Source organism: Prunus avium, chromosome 8 (genome assembly GCF_965620075.1).
Source record: "Prunus avium chromosome 8, drPruAviu1.hap1.1, whole genome shotgun sequence".
NCBI classification, from domain to species: domain Eukaryota; kingdom Viridiplantae; phylum Streptophyta; class Magnoliopsida; order Rosales; family Rosaceae; genus Prunus; species Prunus avium.
The window spans coordinates 4,198,947-4,224,484 of record NC_142291.1 but is presented as its reverse complement, the minus strand read 5'-3'; the positions used below and the strand labels follow the sequence as shown (position 1 = coordinate 4,224,484).

The following is a 25,538-nucleotide window of genomic DNA, read 5'->3' as shown; positions in this document are numbered from 1 at the left end:
CCAACAAGAGTTGGTTGAGTTGGTAAGGCTCATTCTCTTCGCTATTAAGGCATAGGTTCGAGTTCCGTTGTCGACAATCCCTTTTGTGGGTAATCTGTAAGACCCCCTTTGTAAGTCCTCAAAGTCAAAGAGGCCTTTGTATGCCATGGCCCTAGAATGGGGTAGCCTCCTGTTCCCCTAAACTTTTTGTTTCAGAGAAAAAAATAAAGGAAAAAGAATGGTAGTTTTTTTTGGGTGCAAACTCATAAGCAAGGGAAACAGAACTGAAAATATACAAAAAACCCAAATACAGGAAGTTAAAATGTGTGGCTGCTGGGATTCGAGCCCAGGTCTCCACGGCCACAACGTGGAATTCTTACCACTAAACTACAGCCACTGTTGTTGCCAAACTTCTTCTGATTTAATATTTATAACATTATGGTGTTGGTATTATAGCAATTTCAATGCGACAAAAGGAACTTACAACTTTAAAAGGGATTTAATTTTCATTCAATATGAACCTTACATCTTATGATTCTGTGGAATTTTAGGCCACTCGTGAATGATGGCTGCCCATTGAAATGTGTTTTACTCTTATACGTACGGTTGTTTGCCTACACGTGAGAGAAAATCATTAGGGAGCTATAAGAAGGAAGTACAAAGAGAGAAGCCGAAGCAAGACAAACCGACTCCAGCCTCCAGCTAAGGCAAACCAACAATCACAAACTTGTCCATTAATTTGTCTGATCACGGTTGGAAGATCAATTGATTAATTAGTTGTTTAAGTCTTAATTGCCCACTAATTTTGTAATAACACATGCATAAGTGATATTAATAATTATGATTCACAAGCCTCTTCACCATCCCATCTCTCCTTGCACGTTTTTGTAACACTAAATTCCTTTTACTCTGTCTGGCCTCTATATATAAACCCTTGGATTCTACCTTCCTCACACATCACATCGATCTCTCAATCATGCAAAGTGAAAATGGCAGCTTCCAACCTCTTCCTTCTCACTATTCTTGCTTTGTCGACGACCATGCCACTATTCATAGCCACCACTAGTGCTTGCTTTTTGAACTATAACTTGATTGGATCGAATGTGAACCTCGAAGCCAGGTTGAATTTGGATGAAGAATCATCGAATTGCTGGGACTCTTTATTTTAGCTCCAGGCATGTTCTAGTGAGGTTGTCATGTTTTTTTTTTAATGAATGGTGAGACTTACTTAGAGCATCATCAGTGGGGGGTGTAAATTCGGGGGTGTAAAGCCACTTTTACATCCCCTTTACACCTCCGGGGGGTGTAAATTCGTTTTTTGCTCCAATGGGAAACGATGTAAATCTAAAGATGTATAATTCGTTTTTGTGTTAAATTTTTATTTTGTGTTAACTTTATAAAATTAATTTTTTTTGTAGTAGGTTAATTTTATTTTTTCAAACAAATAGACCTAAAAATATTTAAATTTGGAGAAGATATGATTTCATCCAAAAAGAATCGTTGGATTGTGAATGGATGCAAATATACAAGCAATTACTGTAGCCGTGGGTCCCAGCCTTTTATGCTGACTTTTCTTCATTTTTCATCTCTTTTCTCGGGTGGATCCCGGCTGCAAATGATGTAAAAATGGATGCAAATATACATTTTATTTTGCATCTCCATGGAGGTGATGTAAATATACAACCCTTTACATCTCCCCATTGGAGATGATTCCGGTGGCTCGGGGTGTATATTTAACATACATCCCCATATACACCCCCCCCACTGGTGATGCTCTTAGGGCATGGCTGTTGCGAAGCCAATCGAACCATTGAGCATCTGTGTTGCCCTGCCTTGCTTGGCACGCTAGGGATTACAACTGAGGAGACTGATATACTCAAGGGTTATTGTGATGAAGCCCATCATATCCGTCAACACCATCACCACCTGCTGTTGATAAACCTATTAATTAATAAAACAGTTTTGGTCTGTAGAAGTTGGTTCCTCGAAGAATTTTTTTTTTTGGGTAAGATTATAAAAAATTATGTATGCATGTCTGCTACTTTGATAAATTATTTATTAGTAAGGCTTTGTTTGGTCTTGCTATATATTCAATTCTAGCGTCTATAATTCGAGAATGGTTATATGTCTTAATTGGCATTTAATTAGCCATTATGTCAAACGCTTATAATTTGTGGTGTTGGTGTTTGAGAAACGACACATGCAATATGGATGTAGCTATGAAAAAAAATAAGGATGTAGTTATGAAAAAGAGAGATGAAGGCCAATACAAATTAAAATAGAAATCCTGATATATATACATAGTCCTGTTCTCTTGGACCACAGGAGTCCAAGAGACTTGTGGTCACCCACCCTTAGATTTAATCCAAGGGCTGAGAAAAATTTACTTTAAAATATCTTTTTTCTTTTACCTTTTAAATTTCACTTAACAAAAAAGGAAAAAACTAAAAATTAAAAACCCAAAATCTGTTCTTCTTCCTCACGTTGCCTGCCCCCAATGGCGGACCCATGAATTTTTATAGGGGTAGGCTAAATATATATATTTTTTTTGAGAGGAGATATATTATAAGCCTTTTTTCTCTTGAAACAAAAATGTAAATAAAATTTTATAAATCAAACAAAGTCACATTACAAGCAAATATAACACCAAAAAGTACAAAATATAAATAAATATCAAATCAAACACATTGTCCAACTTCAAAAATAAAATTAAAATTGGAAATTGAATATATAAAATAAAATTAAAAAAAAAAAGAGAAAAACTTACCGAGATTGAAGAACCCACTGAAGATAGGTTGGTACAATTTTTCAGAGGAGGAGAACTATTTCCTCTAGGCTCAAGGTTCAAATATGGCGTTTTGGGTGGCTAGAAGAATTTTTTTTATGTTTGCTCTTTGTGGGTGTAGCCCAATATCAATACGATTAGAATAGGTCAAGTTGGTAGAGCCTTAGCGTGAGTTCTACTTCTAATCAAATTTATATAGGTTTGGATTGTTGTTTATTATTTCCTATATGCTTCAGGAGTGGGCTTATTTTAAATAAAGCTATTATTTACTTTACTTAAAATTGGGCTATTATTAGTTTATTATATTTATTTGGTGTAGTGGGCTAATATTTATTGGAGTAGGAATAAACTTAACTATATTTAATATTTAAAAAAATTCCCTTTCCATATTTAAAATTAAAAAAATCTCCCCTAGGCTGGAGCCCACTCCAGCCTAGCTGTACGTCCACCCTTGCCTGCCCCCACGTTCTGCTTCCTCCCATCGCTGCAGCCACAACAACTCCGACTCCGGCGTAGCAAGCGAAAATCCAGAGCGACTCATTCTCTGTTACCAAGTCTTTATTTTCTGCCAACCACAGCAAAGCCTGTAAGTGCTTGGTTTGAATTGGTTGAATTCCTATAGCTAGATAATATGATAAACAACTGCCTAGAATTAGTTGAATTAGGTTAATTCGAAGGTCATTTACAATTGAAATCATGAACCCATATTTGAGAATTTCAATTGGGTTTGTGTTATTTTTTATTTCAGAACTACTGGAACAAGCATGAATCTCAATCTGGGGTTCTTGCAACTGAGGTTCTTCTATTCGAGTTTTTCCTTTGTTAAACATGAATCTTATTATGGGGTTCTTGCAACTATGCTGTTTGTTACTGATTAAATGTGAAAATCTGTTTTTTTTTGTCTTTTTCTTTTTCCAGACCTTCATTTATTTATTTCTTCCATTCAAGTTTTTCCTTTGTTTATTACATATGTTTGTACTAATTTTCTTATGGTACATTTAAGTGCAGGAGTGATGGCAAATGCATTAGATGAATGGATGTCTTCTAAAGATGAATTTTATATCCCTCAAGTTAGAGATGATAAAAAACCGAAAGCAGGGTTGTCATTGAAGTCATTGGATGAAACATATGAGTTCTACAATGATTACGCAAAGGATGCTGGATTTAGTGTCAGAATTAGTAAGGAGAAGAAAAAGAAAGAAATTGGTGAGGTTGTTTGGAAACGATACGTTTGTTTTAAGGAAGGTGAAATAGATGAGACGTGGAGAAAAAAAAAAGATAGTGAGTCTACACAAATAGAAAGAGAACGAAGTAATGTTTGTGAAAATTGCAAAGCAAAGTTAACAGTAGTTTATGATGGGTTCAATTTTGTAGTTAAGACTTTCATTGAGGAACATACGCATCCACTTGCAACACCATCTAGAGTACACTTGTTAAGATCTCATCGTGGTGTATCAGATACAAAAATTAAGTTGGTAAAAAAGTTTTCCAATGTGAACATTCCATTATATCAACAATTCGAACTCTTGGAGACACAAGCTGGTGGACATGAAAGTGTTGGGTTTGTAGAAAGAGATTTAAGAAATTTTGAGAGAGATGAAAGGGAGAAAATAAAGGGTCATGATGCAGAAATGTTATATGAGTACTTCAAATCGGAGGAAGATAAGGATTCCGATTTCTTTTTTAAGTTTGAGACAGATAATAATAATAGGATGACTAGATGTTTCTGGGTTGACTTTGTTGCAAGGAAAGCTTACACACATTTTGGTGATGTGGTTGTATTTGATACAACCTACAATACAAATCGTTATGCAATGATATTTGCTCCTCTTTTAGGTGTTAACCACCATGGGCAAACTACCATTTTTTGTTGTGGATTTTTGAGTAATGAGACTTTTGACTCATTTGTGTGGCAAACTACCATTTTTGGTTGTGGATTTCCTTTCCTTCTCTATAGCTAGAAACACAAAGAGTTCATTCATTTACAGACTTCTAGAATGCAGCAAGATCAGTTAACTATTAGTAAAAACAAAATTCATTTATAACATTCAGTTATCAATTACATACATATGAACACACCACAACCAATATCATAGTTGTAAAGTAATCAACTTCTCTATTGTAAAGGAGCATCGAATTAACCAAATTCAACCAATTATAGGCAGTTGTCTATCATATTATCTACCTATAGGAATCCAACCAATTTAAACCAACCAATTACACGCTTTGCTATGGTTGGGAGAAAATAAAAAACTGGTAACAGAGAAGGAACACAAGTCTCTCAGAAACTACAGGACGATTCACTAGAGTGAAAACTTGACTTGGACATTTTCTGAGCAGTCAGAGTTGTTGTGGCTGCAACGATGGGAGGAAGCAGAACGTCGGGGCAGGCAGTGTGAGGAAGAAGAACAGATTTTGGTTTTTTAATTTTTAGTTTTTTCCTTTTTTGTTAAGTGAAATTTAAAAGGTAAAAGAAAAAAGATATTTTAAAGTAAATTTTTCTCAGTCTTTGGATTAAATCTAAGGGTGGGTGACCACAAGTCTCTTGGACTCCTATGGTCCAAGAGAACGGGACTGTATATATATATATATATATATATATATATATATATATATATGATACAAAGCGGCGTCGATAGGTAACAGAGCTATGAAACTGCAAAGTTGGGTCGACAGACCACCATTGTCTCTCGTTGGGGTTCTAACTTCTGATGGTTTGCCTTGTCCACCTCATGAGGCATTTGCTGTTTAGTTTTATTATCTCTTAGTAGCTAGTTTGCAGGGTAGGGACTGTTGTTCTAGGCTCCGATGGAATCTAGCCATGTCTGCAGGGCCGGCCCTGACTTTTCGGTGGCCCTAGGCAATAAACTAAATGAGGCCCCTTCCTTTAGTATATATGAAATTGCAAAAAAAACAACAAATAAAATGATTTTATGTAGAGTGTAGCCATATCTCCATATAAAACAAAAAAATTCTGATTACGTATTTAATATCATGAAGGAAATTAAAAATTTACAAACCAACATTCCAACAACCAATAATGGGAACATGTCAAGATACATTAAAACTAAGTGTTTGTTCAAAATACTAAACCCTTTCCCTTAAGATTAGCTTATGGCTTCAAGCTTCATCACATGAGTTTAGCAAAATCAGCTTTAAAAACAACACATGAAATGGTTGCAGCAAATTTGGATGGGTACAAAATCTTCCTGTAGCCTTCTTCCTCCCAAACAGGCAGCCAATAAGAGATCCATCCCATTACAATGTGCAAATATCTGAAGCTTTCCCTTTATCAAATAGCTGCTTGATTTCCTCTGCACCATTTACAATCAAAAAAGTAAAAACTGTAACATTAAAAGTACAATAAAACACTGAAAAATCCTTGATCTTCTAGCACTTTGAGAAACTCCACTCCGTACCTCCACCTGATTCATGTACATCTGCAATGATAAGATATATGCAAGCTTTTGTTAAGAAAAGTTTAGTAGATGTCATTGTGCAGTTTTATAGCGACTTATATAAGGAGACTTGGGAGATTATCTCCACCAAGCAGAGGATGTTTTGCCTTAGAAACAAATCCAAATTAAGTGAGCTAGATGTATGCTGTAAGTTAGCGGCTTGATATCTAGAAAAGTCAAATTAGAGTGCCAGTATGAATCTATAATTATCCTTTGCGGAGTTTCGTAGAGACAAAAAACAAGTTAGACAAGAATAAAATCTGAACAATAATCTGATTACCACTCTATATCTCTCTGTGTTTTGTTCCTATTGGAAATTGAATTGAAACAATAGTTTGCTGGGTAGGAACAAATATAAAGAAAAAAATTATAAATCTGATTACCTTTTCAGTTTCTCATGCTCCTCCCCTCTTGGTCACCATCAATCTCAAAGACAATTTGTGAGCTTTTTGGGTGAGATTGAAACTTAGGGTTATAATATGAATCTGATATGAGAAAGATGATAGAAACTGAAAATAAAGGATATGGATAATGGATTGAAGGGAGATGGGAATAACAGAGAAAAATATAATGGTGGATTATTAAGAGATCGATGTATTAAATAGAGCTCCATGGAGAAATAATTAGGAAAGGGGCTGTTGCTCTTGGCTGGCTGTGTGGCGTAGGAAACAAAGAGTTTCTGAATGGGAAGAGGAAGAGCCTTCCTCGTTCAATTACAACGCTGACTTTCTGTTTTTTTTTTTAATTTTTTAATTTTTAGTTGGACAATAAAATATATATATATATATATAATATAAAAAATTTTGGGGCCCCCTTAATTGGAGGCCCATGGCCAAGGCCCTTCTTGCCTACCCCCAGGGCCGGCCCTGCATGTCTGGCCCTGTTTTGTAATTTGTTTCTTGCCTTCTGTTGGCTCCTCGTGACTTTAGCCTTCTGTTGTATCTCTTTCCCTGTTTTGGGGTTTCTTGAATGCAACATGATTTCCAGACCAAAAAAAAAAAAAAAGATACAAAACGTGGTCGTAGAATCTGTGATACATTTGCGTATTAAGGGATGCAACAATGGATGCCTATTTGACAAATTGCTTGAGAACTTTTAAATTTTTCGTTTCTTTTCTCATCGTAAACAAAAGTGTTTTTTTATTCTCTTTATTGATGAGTTCTAGACGGATCATAAGTAGTTATTGTAGAGAAAAGGAAAATCCTTGATGCCTTAACCAAATTTCGTGATTATTATTTGATCCATTGTTCTCTTTTTACTCCATATATATTGTGATGAAAAGATCAAGTAATTGCCTTGATATTTCCTTCAATTAAATCTCACAACAGTTTAAACCAAGAAACCAACCATTCAAATAATTGGCCTCTTCATTGAAAAGCAAATTATAACTGACAAGAGAGCATGTGCGTGCTGTAACACGGTTTCATCTTTGGGAGTATTTTTGCTCACCACTTTAATCATAGGTGTACCCTCACCACCCTCTCAATGCTTGACACGTGTCCATAGACATAACTATGATTCCATAAATACAAAGCAAAAGTTAACTATGGTTATGTCTATGGATACGTGTCAAGCATTGAGGAGGATGGTGAAGGTACACCTATGATTAAAGTGGTGAGCAAAAATGCACCCTTCATCCTTTTCTCCCCTCTCTCTCTGTAAGCTGGTGGCCACTAATATCTCCTTTTTTCTGAGGCTAGCTATTTATTGAAAAAGCAAAAGAAATTACTCATTGCCCAAGAAGACTTGGACTCCCATTGAAGGCCAGAGAAACCGTGTGCTTACTGTAACATTATTTTTCTTTTTGACTCAGACAATTTTGTGTATTAATTAAATTTCTGAAATTCAATTAGTGGTGTGATATAGCCAAAAAAGAAAAAGAAAAAAAAGAATGGATTTTCTTCTCGAGATAAAGTTGAGAGACGTGATTGAAAAGCAAGTTGGATGGGATTTATGGTGTTGATGTCTTGGGCAGAGAGAAGAGAACGGCTCCTTTTTATTTTTTTTTATCAAATCTTTCAGACTTTTTGTTTTGTTTATTCCTCTCATTTCTCTCTCTTCTCTAAGTATTCTCTCACTTTTCTCTGATTTTTTCTTTCTTTCCTCTCTTCTTGCTCACCGATTCTTTCTTTCCTCTCTTCTTGCTCCGATTCTTTCTTTTATCTCCTCTCATCTCATTTATTCTTTCTTTCCTCTATTCTTTCTCATTGATTATTTCTTCCTCTCTTTCTATTATTTTCTTTATTTTATTTCTTCTTCTCTTTTCTCCTCTCCTCTTTGTCTGATATGTCTTTTTGTTTCTTACTCTCCTTTGGTGCAATGATTGGATCTGTTTGCTAGATAGGTTTTTTTGGTATCTTATAAGATTCAGATATGGTTTTCTTGCATGGATTTGGCGATTCACATTGCTTCGTGTAAAAATGTCAGTTAGGCTAAAGAGCCGGTTCAAAGCATGAAAAACCGGAACCGAACCGGACCTAAACTGGACCGGATTGGTTCGATTTTCTTTGGCATTTTTGTTAAAATTCGAACCGGACCGGTGAACAGTACCAGTTTCGGTTTCATTTTTGCCTGAGAACCGGTCCAAACCGGACCGTGCCCAGGCCTAGTGGGAACTCTCTTTAAAGACAACTTCCATGAAATTTAATGGGTTCTTCCTCCCTATTTCATAAAAAACAAAGGAAAAAAAAAAAGAAAAAAGAAAAGAAAAGAGAAATGACTCCCATTGGTGACGTTGGAGATAGCTGAAAAGTAAAACCGTGTGCTCGCCTGTACACGGTTTCCAAGTCTCTCTGTTTTCTGAGGCTGCTAGCTTTGTTTCTCCTTGTTGGTTTCTTGGCTGATCTTGAGAAGTTGTATTTTTTGTGAGTTTTGGTTGGCTTGCTTCGTCTACATTTCCATATCTGCTTTGTTCAGGTAACATTAATTAAGCTAAAGCATATGCAGTTTCTACTTCACGATATCTTTTTCATTTTTCAAGCCATTTGTCATCATCTTTGTATTTGTGTTTGGATTTTTGAATCTTTAATTGAGTAGTGTTTGCAGGAGCAGCAGATTGCCAATGGAATTGAGCACCCAAACAGCCTCTGCCTTTCGTCCTTCATCTGAATGGAACCATGATGTGTTTTTGAGTTTCAGGGGCGAGGACACTCGACTGAGCTTTGTATCCCATTTATACCACGAATTGCAGCTCAGGGGCATTAAAACATTCAAGGACGATCCTAAGCTTGAAAGAGGGACACCTATTTCTTCAGAGCTCTTCAATGCAATCGAAGAATCAAGGCTTGCAATTGTTGTTCTATCGCCAAATTATGCATCTTCTTCCTGGTGCTTGGATGAACTTACAAAGATTCTCCAATGCATGAAATCCAAGAGCACCGTTCTGCCAGTGTTTTATCATGTGGATCCTTCCGACGTACGAAAACAAACCGGTAGTTTTGCGTGCGCGTTCACTGAGCATGAGGAAAGGTTTAGGGAAGACATAGAAAGGGTGAAGACCTGGAGAGCTGCTTTAACTGAAGTGGCCAATTTATCTGGGTTTGATTCAAAGAATGAGTAAGTTTTTTCGTAAGCCATCGTATCTTGTTATATGGATGGAACTTCAAAGTCTTATATTTTAGACTTCATGATCGTTTTACTTTTCCTCCTTGTAGGTGTGAAAGAAAGCTTATTGAAAATATTGTTGAATGGGTGTGGGAGAAAGCGCATCACAGATTCAAATTGTTAGATTCCATAGAGTTGGTGGGAATGAAGTTTATACGTGAGCACATAGATTTGCTTTTAGCTCATCCTACGGATGATGTTCGCTTTATGGGGATATGGGGGATGGGCGGAATTGGCAAAACAACCATTGCTCAGCTAGTTTATGATCGCATTTCTACCCATTTTGAACTTAGCAGCTTTCTTGCTAATGTTAGAGAGGTTTCTCAACGTGGTAATCTTGTTGATCTACAAAGACAACTTCTTTTCCCAATCTTAAGGGATCAAATTACTCAAGTTTGGGATGAACAGCGGGGAACCTCTGTCATTAAGAATTGCTTGTATAATAAAAAGGTTCTTCTCATTCTTGATGATGTGAGTGAATCAAGCCAACTTGAAAAGTTGGCTGGTGAAAAAGATTGGTTTGGTAAGGGGAGTATAATCATTATTACCACTAGAGATAAACGGTTGCTAGTTAAACATGATATACATATATCATATGAGGTAGAGGCGTTAGGTGATGATGATGCTCTTGAGCTCTTTAGTCGGAATGCCTTTAAAAAAAATGAGCCTGAGGAAGGTTTCTTGGAATTGTCCGAGGGTTTTGTAAATTATGCCAGAGGCCTTCCACTAGCTCTTAAACTTTTGGGATGCTTAGTGTACAAGAGAGATCAAGATCAATGGAAAAGTGAATTGGATAAGCTGGGGAAAATTCCTAAGTCAGAAATTATTGATTTGCTCAAAATAAGTTATGATGGACTAGATGAGATGAACAAGGATATACTTCTTGATGTTGCATTTTTCCATACGGGGAAGGAAAAGGAGGAAGTAATTAAAATACTAGACAGTTGTGGCCTATGTGGTTGTGTTGGGATAAATGATCTCGTTCAGAAATCACTCTTAACTATATCAAATAGGAATGTTGAGATGCATGATTTGATACAAGAAATGGCATTGGAAATTGTTCGTCGAGAGTGTCCTGATGAGCCTGGTAGACGAAGTCGGTTGTGCAATCATGATGATATCTCTCGTGTATTCATAAACAATACGGTAAGAAGTTTTATAAAAGATACTGAGTTTTGGAAGATTTATGATTTGTCTTTTAACACAGTATTAAACTTAATTAATGATATCTTTGATATATTCATAAACAATATGATAAGAAGTTATATAAAGATAGTTTTGGAAGATATATGATTTCTCTTTAACACATTATTAGACTTAAATGTGGAATTAACTTTTCTTTTACTATTCTTAATTATAGGCAACGGACAAAATTAAAGGCATCAGATTACGCATGGCGACACTTGAAATGGCAAATTGGAATTGTGAAGCCTTGTCTAAGATGCTTAACCTGAAATTTCTTGAATTGGACAATGTGATCGTTTCTTCAAGCCCCAGAATTCTTCCTAATTCCTTGAGAAGTATCAAATGGAGTTCGTATCCTTCCGAGTTTCTGCCATCAGGTTTTCAACCGAATTTCCTTATTGCACTTGAGATGCCTAAGAGCAAACTTGTTCGGCTTTGGGATGGAAGAATGGTAAGAGTAGTGACCATATGCCATTCTAGAAATTAGTTTTTTATAATTATTTTAAATATTTTGTTTTAAAAATTAAAATAAATCTGAGCTAATTATCTATTCTACCGTTGTTTATGAATTTTACAGGACTTGCCCAACTTGAAAAAAATGAACCTTTTTGGCTCTGAAAACTTGACCACAAGCCCAGATTTCTCTGGCATTCAGAATCTTGAAGAGTTGAAATTTGGAAGTTGTAAGAATTTGGTTGACATTCACCCGTCAATTGCAGATCTCAAATGTCTTAGCTGGTTGGATCTTGATTTGTGCTCAAAAATTGACAAACTCCCAGAGAAGTTGGGGGAGATGGAGTCTCTTGAACTGCTTGAATTGAAAGGAACTTCTATAAGACAGCTGCCACGCTCTGTTGTTGGTTTGAAAAATCTTTTCAGGCTATCCTTATGTGGAAATGGATCACAGCCTAAGAAATCAAGGTTTTGGTGGGGCCTTTCTGGTTTATATCAAAACAGAAATGGTTTTGTGTTAAGTTCGTTAGACGGTTTATTGTCTTTGTACTATTTGAATCTGAGTAATCGTGGACTTTGTGAAGGGGATCTTCCCAGTGATATTGGCTGCTTGTCCAATTTAGAACAATTAATGCTTAGTGGAAACAATTTTGTTAGCCTTCCTGCAAGCATTGGATGTCTTTCTAAGCTTCAAGTACTTAAAGTGAAGAGGTGCCAAAGTCTTGAACAATTGCCAAATCTTTCTAAGCTTATCCGGTTAGTGGATATACGCATAGCCGGTTGTACTTCCTTAAAAATGTTGCCAGATCATTCATCATTAGTGGATATAAACAGTGTAATGCATTTTCCTAGGTTTAATTGTGCCAATTGCTTTGTATTGGTTGACAATGAAGGCTGCGATAGTATAATACTGAGAATGCTAAAGCGATACCTTCAGTTTCAGGTTCTCTCTCTCTGTCTCTCTCTTTTGTTGTTTGCTATAATAATAATTACAACTTACTAACCTCATATATATCCATGTATATGGTACAGCGGCCAATCCGTAGGCCTTATGTCCGATGCGAATTCGAAATTGTAACTCCTGGAAGGGAAATTCCAGAGTGGTTCAGTAATCAAAGTTTGGGAGATTCCCTAACTGTGGAGCTACCTACCACGTGGATGGGAATTGCTTTATGTGCTGTGTTTGAATTTCCGGCTGATCTTTCTGAATTTCGTTGCTTTATGAGCTGTTCCCCACAAGGAATGCGGCCACCTGAAGAATTTTCAAAATATTTTAAAATAGGCGAAGTTGAGTCAGATCACCTTTGGGTAATTTATGCATCTCGTGAACAATTTAAGACGAAATGCAGTCAGATAAATGTTTTGTTCAGAATTGATTATTGTAAACCATCTGGGGTGAGTGTGAAGAAGTGTGGGGTGAGTGTGAAGGAGTGTGGGTTTCGTTTGGTGCACAAGCAAGATGTGGAACAACTCAACCAGATGATGATGAACAAATCCATCATCAAGAGCACTACTACTTATCCTACCAAATCAGCTGATGCACAAGGTCAACAACGCCACGATGACGAGGACGCTGGTCCCAGTGGAAGTGGTAGCTCTCACCAAAAATCTCTCTTCTGCAATACCTATGCTCTTTCCAAAGGGTTTTTAACAAAACTTGTAAAGATTTTCTCCCTCTTTTTAACAACTGCAGTTTTTATGAAATCTTTCAACAATACCAAAAAATGGGGGTGCATGGGACTTTTGATTTGGAGAGTAACCACTTTGATATTTTACTTAGGCCTTGCACCCTCATATTTTGAGTTATTATTGCAAGGTTTAATAAAAACTGTCATTCTTAAAAGAGGAGCTAAATTTTTGCTAGCTTTGTTAAAAACTCCTCCTCCTCAAATGTCTGCACATAAATACTTGAAAGGCCAAAAACGCTCTTCTCACAATTGATAGTAGTAAGTTACCTCCATCTGTCTTACAAAAAAGGTTTTCTGGCGGTACATTTATCATTAGATTCATCACTTATTGTTTCTTTGATGATAATTCCTCTCATCTCTGTCTCTCTCTGTCATATTGGTCGATAACATGAGCTAGATATTATATGCATCTGAGAAGGAACATTTCTTTGTTAACTACTGCAGAGCATTGATTAACTCATGTTGCTGCGTATTATATCCAGATCATGATGAACAAATCCATCATCCAGAGCACTACTACTTGTCCTACCAAATCAGCTGACACACAAGGTCAACAACACCACGATGACGAGGAGGCTAGTCCTAGTGGAAGTGGTAGCTCTCACCAAAAATCTCTCTTCTGCAATACCTATGCTCTTTCCGAAGAGGTAGACCAAGATGAATTAAATGATGATGATGATGATTTTGTTGACGAAGCTCGGCCCAGAAAAAGAAAAAGATCGATGTGTTTGGGACTGACCTATGATTCCTCAATTTCAAAGCAAGAGGCATCACAGCTGCTGCATTTCAATGTGAGTTGCTGCTTTTGCTGATTCTACTTTTCATTTTTTTTTGGATTGTCGAGGTACTATTGTCTGTTCCACTGCTTGTGCTTCATTCTTTTGGCCTTATGTTGCTTTAAGTTTTGTTTTTCACCTATTGCTCCTTCATTTGGTTCTCCCACTGTTTTTATATTTGGCTCTGTATTTTCGTAAGAAATATTTGGGCGTATATATTAACACCCAAGAAATTGATCATCCCACCCATCCATCTTTTAGATGGGCTTTCAGATTGTCTTTGATAGTAAATTGCACCCAACCGTGCGACTGGGACCGACCCTTATCTTCATTCAAGGATCAAAGTTGTGTACTCATTTCCAATTTCCAAAATCCAATAATTATGATGTTGAAGCACTTCAAATCGGGAAGATGGGTTATGCTCATCTCCTCCTCACCCAAATTACCATTTTCTCCAAAGCCCACCTCCTCCAAATCTGCAGCAGATAGCAGATATTTCAGAACGTGCTCTGCCTCAGCTGACGCTTTGCATATCTTGAGACCAAGAAGGGCCTTGAGCATTTGCTGGGCTGCCAGGCGGAGAGCCGTCAGATATGACGATGATGGTGAGGATGAGGAGGAGGAAGAGTACGGGCATCACAAGGAGATAGCAGTGTTGGAATTATATAGTCAGAGTGTGAGAGGAGAAGCACTTATTGTGCATGCAGTGGTGGATGACCAAGATGTGCAAGTGCTTATCTTCAAGGTGTGCTTCTAATCATTTTCAATTTCAATTTCTTTTATCTTTTAGTGGTGGTGATCAATATTTGGTTTGTTTTGGTGGCACTATATTCAAAACGTTGCCTATATTTTTAAGCACATTTAAAAAGGAAGCAAATCACTTGGACTTTTGATTTATATATCTCTTTATTTTGCATGATTTTGGTATTAATTTATCATTTATAATACAAAATAATTATATAAAAAAGAAACGCCTAGGCGCCCACTTAGGTCCCAATTACTCCTCTTGGTGCTAGATTCCTGTTTGCCGTACCGCTAGCGATTTTTCGAACATTGCTTATGAATAGTTATTATGACATTTATCTGATACTTATTGAAAATATTGTTGAATGTGTGTGGGAGAAAGCGCATCACAGATTCAAATTGTTAGATTCCAGAGAGTTGGTGGGAATGAAGTTTATACGTGAGCAAGTAGATTTGCTTTTAGCTCATCCTACGGATGATGTTCGCTTTATAGGGATATGGGGGATGGGCGGAATTGGCAAAACAACCATTGCTAAGCTAGTTTATGATCGCATTTCTATCCATTATGAAGTTAGCAGCTTTCTTGCTAATGTTAGAGAAGTTGCTCAACGTGGTGATCTTGTTAATCTACAAAGACAACTTCTTTCCCCAATCTTAAAGGATCAATTTACTCAAGTTTGGGATGAACAGTGGGGAACCTCTGTCATTAAGAATTGCTTGTATAATAAAAAAGGTTCTTCTCATTCTTGATGATGTGAGTGAATCAAGCCAACTTGAAAAGTTGGCTGGTGAAAAGGATTGGTTTGGTAAGGGGAGTATAGTCATTATTACAACTAGAGATAAACGGTTGCTAGTTAAACATGATATACATATATCATATGAGGTAGAGGGGTTAGGTGATGATGATGCTCTTGAGCTCTTTAGTTGGAACGCCTTTAAAAAAAAATGAGCCGACGGAAGGTTATTTGGAATTGTCCAAGGGTTTTGTAAATTATGCCAGAGGCCTTCCACTAGCTCTTAAACTTTTGGGATGCTTAATGTATAAGAGAGATCAAGATGAATGGAAAAGTGAATTGGATAAGATGTGGAAAATTCCTAACTCCAATAATTTTGATTTGCTCAAAATAAGTTATGATGGACTAGATGAGATGAACAAGGATATATTTCTTGATGTTGCATTTTTCCATAAGGGGAAGGACAAGGAGGAAGTAATTGAAATACTAGATAGTTGTGGTCTATGTGGTCGTATTGGGATAAATGCTCTCGTTCAGAAATCGCTCTTAACTATATCAAAACAGAATGTTGAGATGCATGATTTGATACCAGAAATGGCATTGGAAATTGTTCGTCGAGAGTGTCCTGAAGAGCCTGGTAGACGAAGTCGATTGTGCAGTCATGATGATATCTCTCATGTATTCATAAACAATACAGTAAGAAATTACGTAGAAAAATATTGATATTTGGAAGAAATATGATTTATTTTTAACCTGAAATTTGACTTAAATGTGCTGTTAACTTTTCCTTTACTATTCTTAATTACAGGCAACAAACAAAATTAAAGGCATTGCCTTACGCATGGCGAGACTTGAAAAGGCAGATTGGAATTGCGAAGCATTCTCTAAGATGTGTAACCTGAAAGTTCTTGAATTTTACAATGTGATCATTTCTTCAAGCCCCAAAATTCTTCCTAATTCCTTGAGAAGTATCAAATGGAGTCGGTATCCTTCCAAATTTCTCCCATCAGGTTTTCAATCGAATTTCCTTTTTGCACTTGAGATGCGTGGGAGCAAACTTGTTCGGCTTTGGGATGGAAGAAAGGTAAGAGTAGTGGCCATGTGCCATTCTAGAAATTAGTATTTTTTTTTAAAATAAAATAAATCTGAGCTAATTATCTATTCTACCATTGTTTATGAATTGTACAGGACTTGCCCAACTTGAAAAAAATGGACCTTTCTGACTCTGAAAACTTGACCACAACCCCAGATTTCAGTGGCATTCCGAATCTTGAGGTGTTGTATTTTGGAAGTTGTACGAATTTGGTTGAGATTGACCCGTCAATTGCAGATCTCAAATGTCTTAAAACGTTGGTGCTTAGTTATTGCTCAAAATTGAAAAAGATTCCAGAATTTTCAGGGCAAATGAAAAATTTGTCATGGCTTAGTTTACAACAGACGTCCATTGAGAAATTACCTTCATCAATAGGTTGTCTGGTTGGCCTTACTTTTCTGTTTCTAGATGATTGCAAAAATCTCGCGGGTCTTCCGAGTGAAATTTGTAATTTGAAGTCTCTTACAGTGCTTCAATTGTATGGAACTTCTATAAGACAGCTGCCACGCTCTGTTGTTGGTTTGAAAAAACTATACAGGCTAGATTTGGGTAGAAGTGGATCACAGCCTAATAAATCAAGGTTTTGGTGGACAAGGTCAATAACGCCATGATGACGAGGAGGCTAGTCCTAGTGGAAGTGGTAGCTCTCACCAAAAATCTCTCTTCTGCAATACCTATGCTCTTTCCGAAGATGCAGACCAAGATGAATTAAATGATGTTGTTGACGAAGCTCGGCCCAGAAAAAGAAAAAAGATCGAAGTGATTGGGACTGACCTATGATTCCTGAATTTCAAAGCAAGAGGCATCACAGCTGCTGCATTTCAATGTGAGTTGCTGCTTTTGCTGATTCTACTTTTCATTTTGTTTGTTCCACTGCTTGTGCTTCATTCTTTTGGCCTTATGTTGCTTTAAGTTTTGTTTTTCACCTATTGCTCCTTCATTTGGTTCTCCCACTGTTTTTATTTTTGGCTCTATTCCTTGTTTTGTTTTAGGAGCAAATCTGAATTACTCTCAACTTGTAAAGATTTTCTCCCTCTTTCTAGTAACTGCACTTTTTATGAAAATTTTCAACTACAGCAGGGGACTTTTGAGTTGGAGGGTAACCACTTTGATTTGCTACTGTTGAAAAAGGAGCTAAATTTTTGCTAACTTCGTTAAAAACTCCTCCTCCTCAAATATCTGCACCTCAATACTTGAAAGGCCAATAGCGGTGCTCTCACAATTGATATTATTAGTAAGTCACCCTGCATTTTCTTTTCTAGATACATTTATCATTAGATTCATATCTTCGATGATAATTCCTCTGCTCTCTCTCTCTCTCTCTCTCATGTACATTTGTCATCTTGGTTGATAACATGAGCTTATATGCATCTGAGAAAGAACATTTCTTTGTTAACTACTGCAGAGAATTAATTAATCAGGTTAATTAACTCATGTTGCTGCATATTATATAGCATTTGAGCAAAGTATCTGTTAACATACTGCAAATCATTAAGTAGTTACTTTCAGCAATCAAGTATATGTCTTCCATGATCTCATCTATCTTAAGATAGAGTGAATGGTTGTTTGTTTTGTTTGTTTCAATGATATGTCTTCCAACACGTTTCAATGATATTAGGTAGCAGAGGAGAACAATTTATCTTGCTTCTTTTTTTTTTTTCCATTGCAAAAGTATGTATATGCAAGATTTATGGTGCAAATAAACAGGACATACTGTAACTTTTTTTTGTTTCTGCATTCAAGTACATAATTACAAGACTACTGATGTTGAAGCCAGCCAATTGTGTCCTGTAGTCAACTGAAATTTGGGTTCCTGATGCCATGGCCGATACTGGGCACACTGCTAATGTGCAACTCGAAATGATCGAAAGTACTTGCGTGCTTATTGGCCAGGTTTGCATGAAATTTTCACCTCAAAATTTACAGGCTCATGAGACCTACCTGGTTCTTATTGACACTACTTATGTGACTATTTAAACTGCTATATTCTGTTGTGTGCAGGATGGAATAAGCCAACAAGAATTCTCAATCAGACGCATAAACATTGGCATTGATCTGATCTAAAACCGAACAATTGCTTTGTCGAAACTCCTCCCTTGTCTATTTCATTGATCATATCTTTGACAGTTTGTGCCATCTCTTATTCAATTATGCATTCTTCTCCTATTTAGCATCTCTCAGTTTCAAATTATGCAACAGAATGGAATTCATGAGAGGTTCATTAACATCACAATAAGTTGAGCAGAATTTGGCAGTGCTAGTTGTATCTGGAATAAAATTATAGTATCTTTTTCATTGTAAAATATTTGGAGAATTGGAGTTAAGAAGTACCACATGATTGATGAATTCAATCTGGTCATAAGAATGTACTTGAATTTTCACATTAGGGAAATATTTTAGAGCTATCATTTTGTTTTATTGTTATTTTCACATAGGTGATTTATGAATGAGAAGTTGTCAATCTAGTTAAGATGTACTCACATTTCCACAAAAGCTGAGAATGTAGTCTTCATATTAATATTCACACAGTAGTCTGTCTTGATGACAAGATTTCACGCTAGGGAAATCATTTGAGTGGCAATAATTTTGGAGCAATTATTTTCTTTCAATTTTATTTTGAGACATTTTGGAACTACAATTAGACATATGTTCTAAAAATTAAGATGTATTGTAAGCTATAGATATGTTCAAACAAACAGAGCCGAACAAACTTCCAAGAGCCATCAACCGAAGGCCGAATGGCACCAAATAAAAGCCCAAAATGAAGCCAACTCAAGTATCTAGCTAATCAACAAATCACAAAATTATTAATTTGTCTATCTCTAAGCAAATTCCAATGAGAATTGAAGCATAGTTTGGAGTCCAATAACTAAAAATCTAATAGAAAATTAAAATTACAAATGTGGGTTAGGTGAGTTGGTCAAGGTAGTGTGCTTGTCCCTTGCACCCGAGTTCAAACCCCTCTCGTACTGTACATTACAATAGGTTGAAATCGACTTTGTCAATTTGAGAACAAATTTGAAATTAAAATGTAAAGCAAACATAAATTTAATCATCCAATTATGAGCATGAATAATGAATATACACTACTAACCAACTTTCGGTAAGCAAACGAATGGTTGATCCTTTTGAACATCAGCAAACAAAACCAACACTAGCAAGCAAACCAACTATCACAAAGACCATAAATTATCCATTAATTCGTCTGTGGTTGGGAATACGTTTAATTATTTTAATTCCCACAATTTTTTTTTATATGCATCATCAGTTGATGAGTTGAGTCCCATCAACTTCTCCTGCCATTATGAGTTACTGTTTAAGACTGAATGATTAGAATAATCAGTTTCTAATGAACTTCTCCTGCAGTTAAGTAGATCATTGTCATTATGAGTTACTCTCAGCAGCCTCTTCACCGCCCAATGCACGTAACGGTTTTTTTTATTTTTCATTTTATAACACAATCACCTCACCATCTATATAAAAACCTTCATTCGTATCAATCCCTTACTCATCCACAATCAAAATCAAAATGGCAGCTTACACAACTTTCAAGCTCTTCCTTCTCACAGCTCTTCTAGCCTTGACTATGCCATTCTTAGCCACAAGTGCTCGCCCTTTGAATCCTAACATAATTCGGTTAAATTCGAACCTCGTGGCCAGGTTGAATTTGGATGAAGAATCTTCCAACTGCTGGGACTCTTTGTTTCAGCTCCAGTCATGTTCTGGTGAGGTTGTCATGTTTTTTCTTACTGGTGAGACTTACTTGGGTCACAGTTGCTGTGAAGCCATTCGGACCATTGAGCATCAGTGTTGGCCTGCCTTGGTTGGCACACTAGGGTTTACTGCGGAAGAGACTGATGTACTCAAGGGTTACTGCGATGAAGCCGATCATGTTAAATCCCTGTCGTCAAATCCACCATCAAGTCATGATCCTACTAATGTAAAAGTTGTTCCTGGTTCGAATAAGTTGGTCGCTTGAAGAATTTGAGATCTTCAATCAATAATAGTAACGCATATGGGGTCTTTGGCCACGTTACTTACTTAACTAGTAGGGTCTATTTTGTTCATGATCTTAATTATGTTTTAGCATGAATTAGTCGCAGTGTTTTAATGGCTTAATTGGGCTTACCTTTATGAGTGTATTACTATTTAAGACTAAATGATTAGAATAATCAGTTTCTATCGAATTCTATATGCAAAGCACCATATTTTTCACTTAGTTACAACAAGGTAAAGGGGATTAATTCAACAAAAAATCAACAAAATGATTTTCCTGTGCATATTTTCTCAACTCTATATTCTTATCGATATATTGTGTTAATTAAGTCTGGCTAAGATTTATACGCAAGGGGTTTATAGCTAGTAGTTAAGACTATTTATACCACTGCATAGGTTCTAGGTTCGATTTCCCCCTCACTCAATATCGCTTGTATAAAAAAAAGATTAATACCACCAAAAAAATCATATAAAACTTACACCGAGTAAACGATTATTAACAATGAAATACATGACATGCTAAAAGAAAACCGGATATATACAGTACCCTTTAAACAAAGAGTCTTACTTATAGACTCAACATGCATCAATTCTCAGACACAAAATACTGAGTATTCATCATAATTAAACAATCACACAAATAATTAAAGAGATGCACAGTGCATAATTAACCACTTAATTAGGTAATCAATAAAGATCGATATTGATTAATTGAGATTATTTAGAAGAGGTGGTGGTGCTTCTTTCCATGAGACTCTTCCTCTTTTCTCTCTGACTCTCTCTCCTTATGATGCTCGTGGAAGGCATACCCACCCGAACCAACTGCCCCTGTTGCACCAATCTCCTCCTCTATCCTGTGCCTGCGAGCATGCTCAGGGTCTTTCTTTGCCTCGTGCTTCTCATACTGCCCAAAAAAAAGAAAACTTAAGCGTCAAAGTTTCTCCTTTTATATATCCAAGCTCAAGAATTACAAAACATTATATTTCAAAATTATATATGTGATATATCCTATAAATTTTCATTAGTGTTAGAAAATAAAAAACTAGAGTTTGATTTGGTCTGTTGTAAGTTGTAACCAAAACAAGATTTGGCCTTATAATTACATATAATTAATCACTATACTTTAAGTGAACGCAAAGTAAGATTGGCAATTATATATTTTGTCAATAAGATCTGGATAAAACTTAGCCTAATTAATCTTCCACTTCTTCGGTTATGTTCTATTTAAGTGAACGGGAAGTATGTATTTTTTTACGATAAATTCTTAGATATAACGGGTGTATATATCATTTAGATGATTGATTATCATAAAATAGGTGATGTATACTTATCCATCATACTAAAAAATTCTTTGCAACGAGATCGATCACAAATCATGCACTAATATAGCTTTGAGAATGATCATAAATCCACAATTAGTATGCCTAATTAAAATCATAAATTAAATCAGAAAAATAGGGTTGAAACGTTAATCTACCAATGCATACGTGCCAGCAGCAGCAGAACCTAGCTCCCCAAGTTCCTCGAGATGTTTGTGGTGCTTCTCCTGCTTCTTGTAGTCTCCAGAGTCACTAGACCCATAGGTTTCAGACGTCTCGCTGTACCGTCCGCCGCGGGGCCCATCAGAAGAGTAAGCAGTGGTCTCGCCACGGCCGCCGTGTCCTCCTTCCGAGTAACTGTCTCCGTAGCCACCGACATTTCCAGTACGTCCCTCACTAGAGTAACTATCTCTGTAATCACCGCCGCCCCCACCGGTACGACGTCCTTCACCAGAGTAATCAGTGCTGTCTCCATAGCCGCCGTCACCGGTACGACGTCCTTCACCAGAGTAACTGTCGCCGTAGCCATCGCCGCCTCCACTAGCACGACGCTCTTCACCACCAGAGTAATCAGTGCTGCCGCCGTAGCCTCCTCCGCCAGTACGACGTCCTTCACCGGTGTAATCCGTGTTGTCGCCATAGCCGCCGCCACCACCACCGGCACGTCCTTGAGAAGAGTAACCAGTGGAGTCGCCATAGCCAGTGCTGTCGCCGTAACCACCAGTGCGGCCTTGATCTCCATAACCGGACTGAGAGAAGGATGAGGATTTTTCTTCGTCTCTGTCCTGGTTGAAGAGGCCGCGGCGGTGCTGCTCCTGGTTAGCCATATGTTGAGGGGTATTTTGGGTATTTTGAAGAAAATGCGAGGATGAAGGAAGATTATGAGGTAAGGGTGTTGCGTTGGGTGTGCATGGTGATGGGGGGCCTTATATAAGCGTTGGGTGTCCCAAAACTCTTTTTTTGGCTTTAATTTGTGGCTCTTCTCTATCACAAGCTCGTACGTAAAATATCCACCTAAAGAGGGGCTCTCTTGCTCTTGCCACATGCTTGGCTACCTATCCATGCCTTGGTGGACGGTCTGGATTCGTTTGGATCTCTCTCTCTCCCCTAAAGTGGGGCTCTCTTGCTCTTGCCACATCACATGCATTGCTAGTTATCCAAGCCTTGGTGGACGATCTGGATTGTGGAAACATTTCTTCAACAAAGACTTTTCACTTATTACACCTTGAAAACTACATATATTTCTATTTATTATCAACGGATGCCATGCCAGTAGGTTTCTTGCCCTCCCCAGTTGATATCAGAAAGAAAAATAAAGGTTGATTTACCATTCTTAACCTGAATGAATATAGTATTACAAAATCATGCCTCTTTTTTTTTAAGAGTTAATTACTCAAATGGTCCTCAAATTTGTACCTGATTTACATTTTGGTCCCTAAACTAAATTATTCGTTTGGTCATTGAAAGCTAGATATGGATTTAACATTTGCACAAAACTGAAATACGCAATAAAATATATTTATATATACACAGAGAGCTTCTATTGAAGGATCTCTCAAATAAGCTTATTTGAGAGACACTCTTGTAGGGCCTACTCCGGATTATATTTCACTAATCCAAACCTTCTATTTTGTAGATATTCATTCAAATATCATCTCTACAAAAAATAACTTCAATCTAATATAATTTGACCACTCAATTAAATAATTGAAATTTTAGTACCTTCTTGAAGCCCATGTTCATTGATTTTGTAGGACACAATTGGATGTCTAACCGGTTTCCGATTTGTCTAATTTTTTGTAAGGATGATCTAAGAATGAAGACTTAAAAAAATAGATGGTTTGGATCGTTGAAAAAAAATCCCTCAAATAAAATTATTTGAAGAATCCCTCAATAAAAGGGATATATATACACTAATCCATTATATTTGGGTTTCTTAAATTCCATCGTTGTCATTCGAAAAATTCCAAGACAATAATCTATCCACCGCCTTCCCTTATCTTATGGGCCATGGTGGCAAGGTATGTACTAAAACGTCATATTGATCGATTTGCAATGTGGAGGACTAAAATGATGATTTTTGAAAATCTCAAGGACGATTTGTGATAAGAATGATAAAGAGAGTTAAAACTTTAGTTGCATATTCACTCAAAATTATTATCGGGAGGAAAGAAGGTAGGGTCATTAGAGTCAACCCCTCATTGTTCACTTGTAATGTCCTCCTTTCATCATTGTTAAATGGAAAGGGTTTTTTAAGAGAGCTATTTAGTCATTTTTCAGTGATTTTGATGAAGGTAATACTTTTCATAAACAAAAATTGGTTATGTAATGGATGGCTACCCTACGTTTTGGCTTAAATGGCACGAGGAAGGAAGAGAAAGAAACAATTGCTTTTATCATTATTCCCCGGGACCCGTTACTTCACATGAAAGAGACTAGAAGATGGGTTTATACTATACGATATAAAAATTAATAAATTAAATATATGGATCCTAAATATATATATATATATATATATATTATAATATACCGTCCTGCTCACCTAAAGACTCTAATATATATATATATATATATATTATAATTGAGTGAAGTCCCAATTTACTCCTCCATCTAAGATCTTAAGTTTCCTCCTTCCCAGTATCTCTTGTATAAAATATTATAAAAATAATAATTAGTTTATGTTTATATTAAATGGCATTATTATGAACATGATGGTCTCACGATTGAAAAGCAAGTGTACAATATCCACGTACAATTCTTTGATAGGGCCAGATACTTGCTAAGTCAATTTACTAAAGTTGGGATTGACAAAATGAACCATGACCTTGATGGAAATTAAGGAGAGGGAAATACTTGGCTCCATCTCTGGAAATAAGAGCTCTTATTTTTCTGCCATTTACAGATTGACATGTATGTAGAGATTTTTCTTTTGGTGTTTTTCATGAATTATTTTTGCATATGTGTCAAACTGTGATTTGCATGAAGTAGGAATATCTCATTCGAGGGAAAGAGAGAAGGAGTGTCCTTAAGAAGATGCTAAGATAACACGTACCACCACTACAAGAACAATAATATTTTCTATCTTAGAAAAAAAAAAAGACCAATTAATAATATAGAAATTAACACCAATAAACGATATTATTTCTTATCAACAATGAGAAATAGATAGATACATAGCACTCATATAACAAGCGTACATAAGGAGAAAATATAGAATAGTACGGATGTACCATGTCAGCATGTGATACTCCCATTCAAATATTGCCATGTGTCCATTTTAAAATAGAAATTAAACTTTTTTTTACAGCTGGATTTATTTCTTAATTTTTATCTTATGAAATAAAATTAGAAAATTGAAAAACTTAAGAAAAAGAAAAAAGAAAAAGAGAATTCCCAACAACAACCCCTCCCGAACCCAACACCTCTAATCCCAAAAACATGCCATGACCGCCACCCATCTCCACACTACCTGCCATGACTGCCACCCATCTCCCTTCCTCTTCCTCTTCCTCTTCCTTTTTCCCTTTCCTTTTCCTTCTCAACCCGTATAGTAATTGTAGGTAATGGAGTTTAAAGAGAGGTAGAGAAAACTAGTATTGATGATTATGATGATGATGATGATGAAATGGAATAGTGGAAGGGTTGGTGTTTGTGTTAATGATTGGGAAATGTTAGAGTGAATGCAAAACATAGAGACCCTTTGAGAGAATTGTTGTATTGTATTG

The 25,538-nt window shown here is 36.5% G+C and overlaps 4 protein-coding genes, 1 non-coding gene and 2 pseudogenes across 13 annotated transcripts in view; 5 read left to right on the top strand and 2 right to left on the bottom strand.

The window, feature by feature from the left end:
• The window catches only part of LOC110773051 (TMV resistance protein N-like), a 53,118-nt pseudogene that overhangs the window by 11,059 nt on the left and 16,521 nt on the right, over nt 1-25,538 (top strand). The window lies entirely within an intron of this gene.
• On the bottom strand, nt 305-376 carry TRNAH-GUG (transfer RNA histidin (anticodon GUG)). The gene has a single exon. It is a non-coding gene; the product is annotated as a tRNA-His (tRNA).
• LOC110762117 (TMV resistance protein N-like) lies at nt 8,279-13,802 on the top strand. Of its 5 annotated transcripts, XM_088245960.1 has the most exons (8): nt 8,282-9,138; nt 9,268-9,777; nt 9,876-10,971; nt 11,186-11,461; nt 11,588-12,219; nt 12,316-12,406; nt 12,496-13,409; nt 13,634-13,802. In XM_088245960.1, exons 2-7 carry the CDS (start codon nt 9,284-9,286, stop codon nt 13,402-13,404), a joined length of 3,498 nt encoding a protein of 1,165 aa, XP_088102086.1. In that variant the 5' UTR covers nt 8,282-9,138; nt 9,268-9,283; the 3' UTR covers nt 13,405-13,409; nt 13,634-13,802. The 5 variants fall into 5 exon arrangements, with proteins under 5 accessions (XP_088102085.1, XP_088102084.1, XP_088102082.1 ...); XM_088245959.1 differs by having other exon boundaries at nt 8,279-9,138; nt 11,588-12,406; nt 13,596-13,802; XM_088245958.1 differs by having other exon boundaries at nt 8,281-9,138; nt 9,274-9,777; nt 11,588-12,406.
• Nucleotides 13,802-18,974, top strand: LOC110773054 (disease resistance protein RPS6-like). Of its 4 annotated transcripts, none has more exons than XM_021977556.2 (7): nt 13,802-13,942; nt 14,189-14,672; nt 16,214-16,489; nt 16,594-17,324; nt 17,579-17,732; nt 18,242-18,391; nt 18,500-18,974. In XM_021977556.2, exons 1-4 carry the CDS (start codon nt 13,893-13,895, stop codon nt 17,107-17,109), a joined length of 1,326 nt encoding a protein of 441 aa, XP_021833248.1. In that variant the 5' UTR covers nt 13,802-13,892; the 3' UTR covers nt 17,110-17,324; nt 17,579-17,732; nt 18,242-18,391; nt 18,500-18,974. The 4 variants fall into 4 exon arrangements, with proteins under 4 accessions (XP_021833248.1, XP_021833247.1, XP_088102092.1 ...); XM_021977555.2 differs by having other exon boundaries at nt 17,576-17,732; XM_088245967.1 differs by lacking the exon at nt 13,802-13,942 and adding an exon at nt 15,998-16,101 and having other exon boundaries at nt 14,533-14,672; nt 17,576-17,732.
• On the top strand, nt 14,680-15,993 carry LOC148291167 (disease resistance protein Roq1 pseudogene; annotated as a pseudogene).
• LOC148291166 (egg cell-secreted protein 1.1-like) lies at nt 19,878-20,618 on the top strand. The gene has a single exon (XM_088245968.1). The coding sequence runs from the start codon at nt 20,028-20,030 to the stop codon at nt 20,475-20,477; it is 450 nt and encodes a 149-aa protein (XP_088102094.1). The 5' UTR covers nt 19,878-20,027; the 3' UTR covers nt 20,478-20,618.
• On the bottom strand, nt 20,957-22,778 carry LOC110762115 (uncharacterized). Its single transcript, XM_021964721.2, has 2 exons — nt 21,972-22,778; nt 20,957-21,398 (listed from the first exon to the last, which is right to left on the bottom strand). The coding sequence occupies exons 1-2, from the start codon at nt 22,638-22,640 to the stop codon at nt 21,216-21,218; spliced, it is 852 nt and encodes a 283-aa protein (XP_021820413.2). The 5' UTR covers nt 22,641-22,778; the 3' UTR covers nt 20,957-21,215.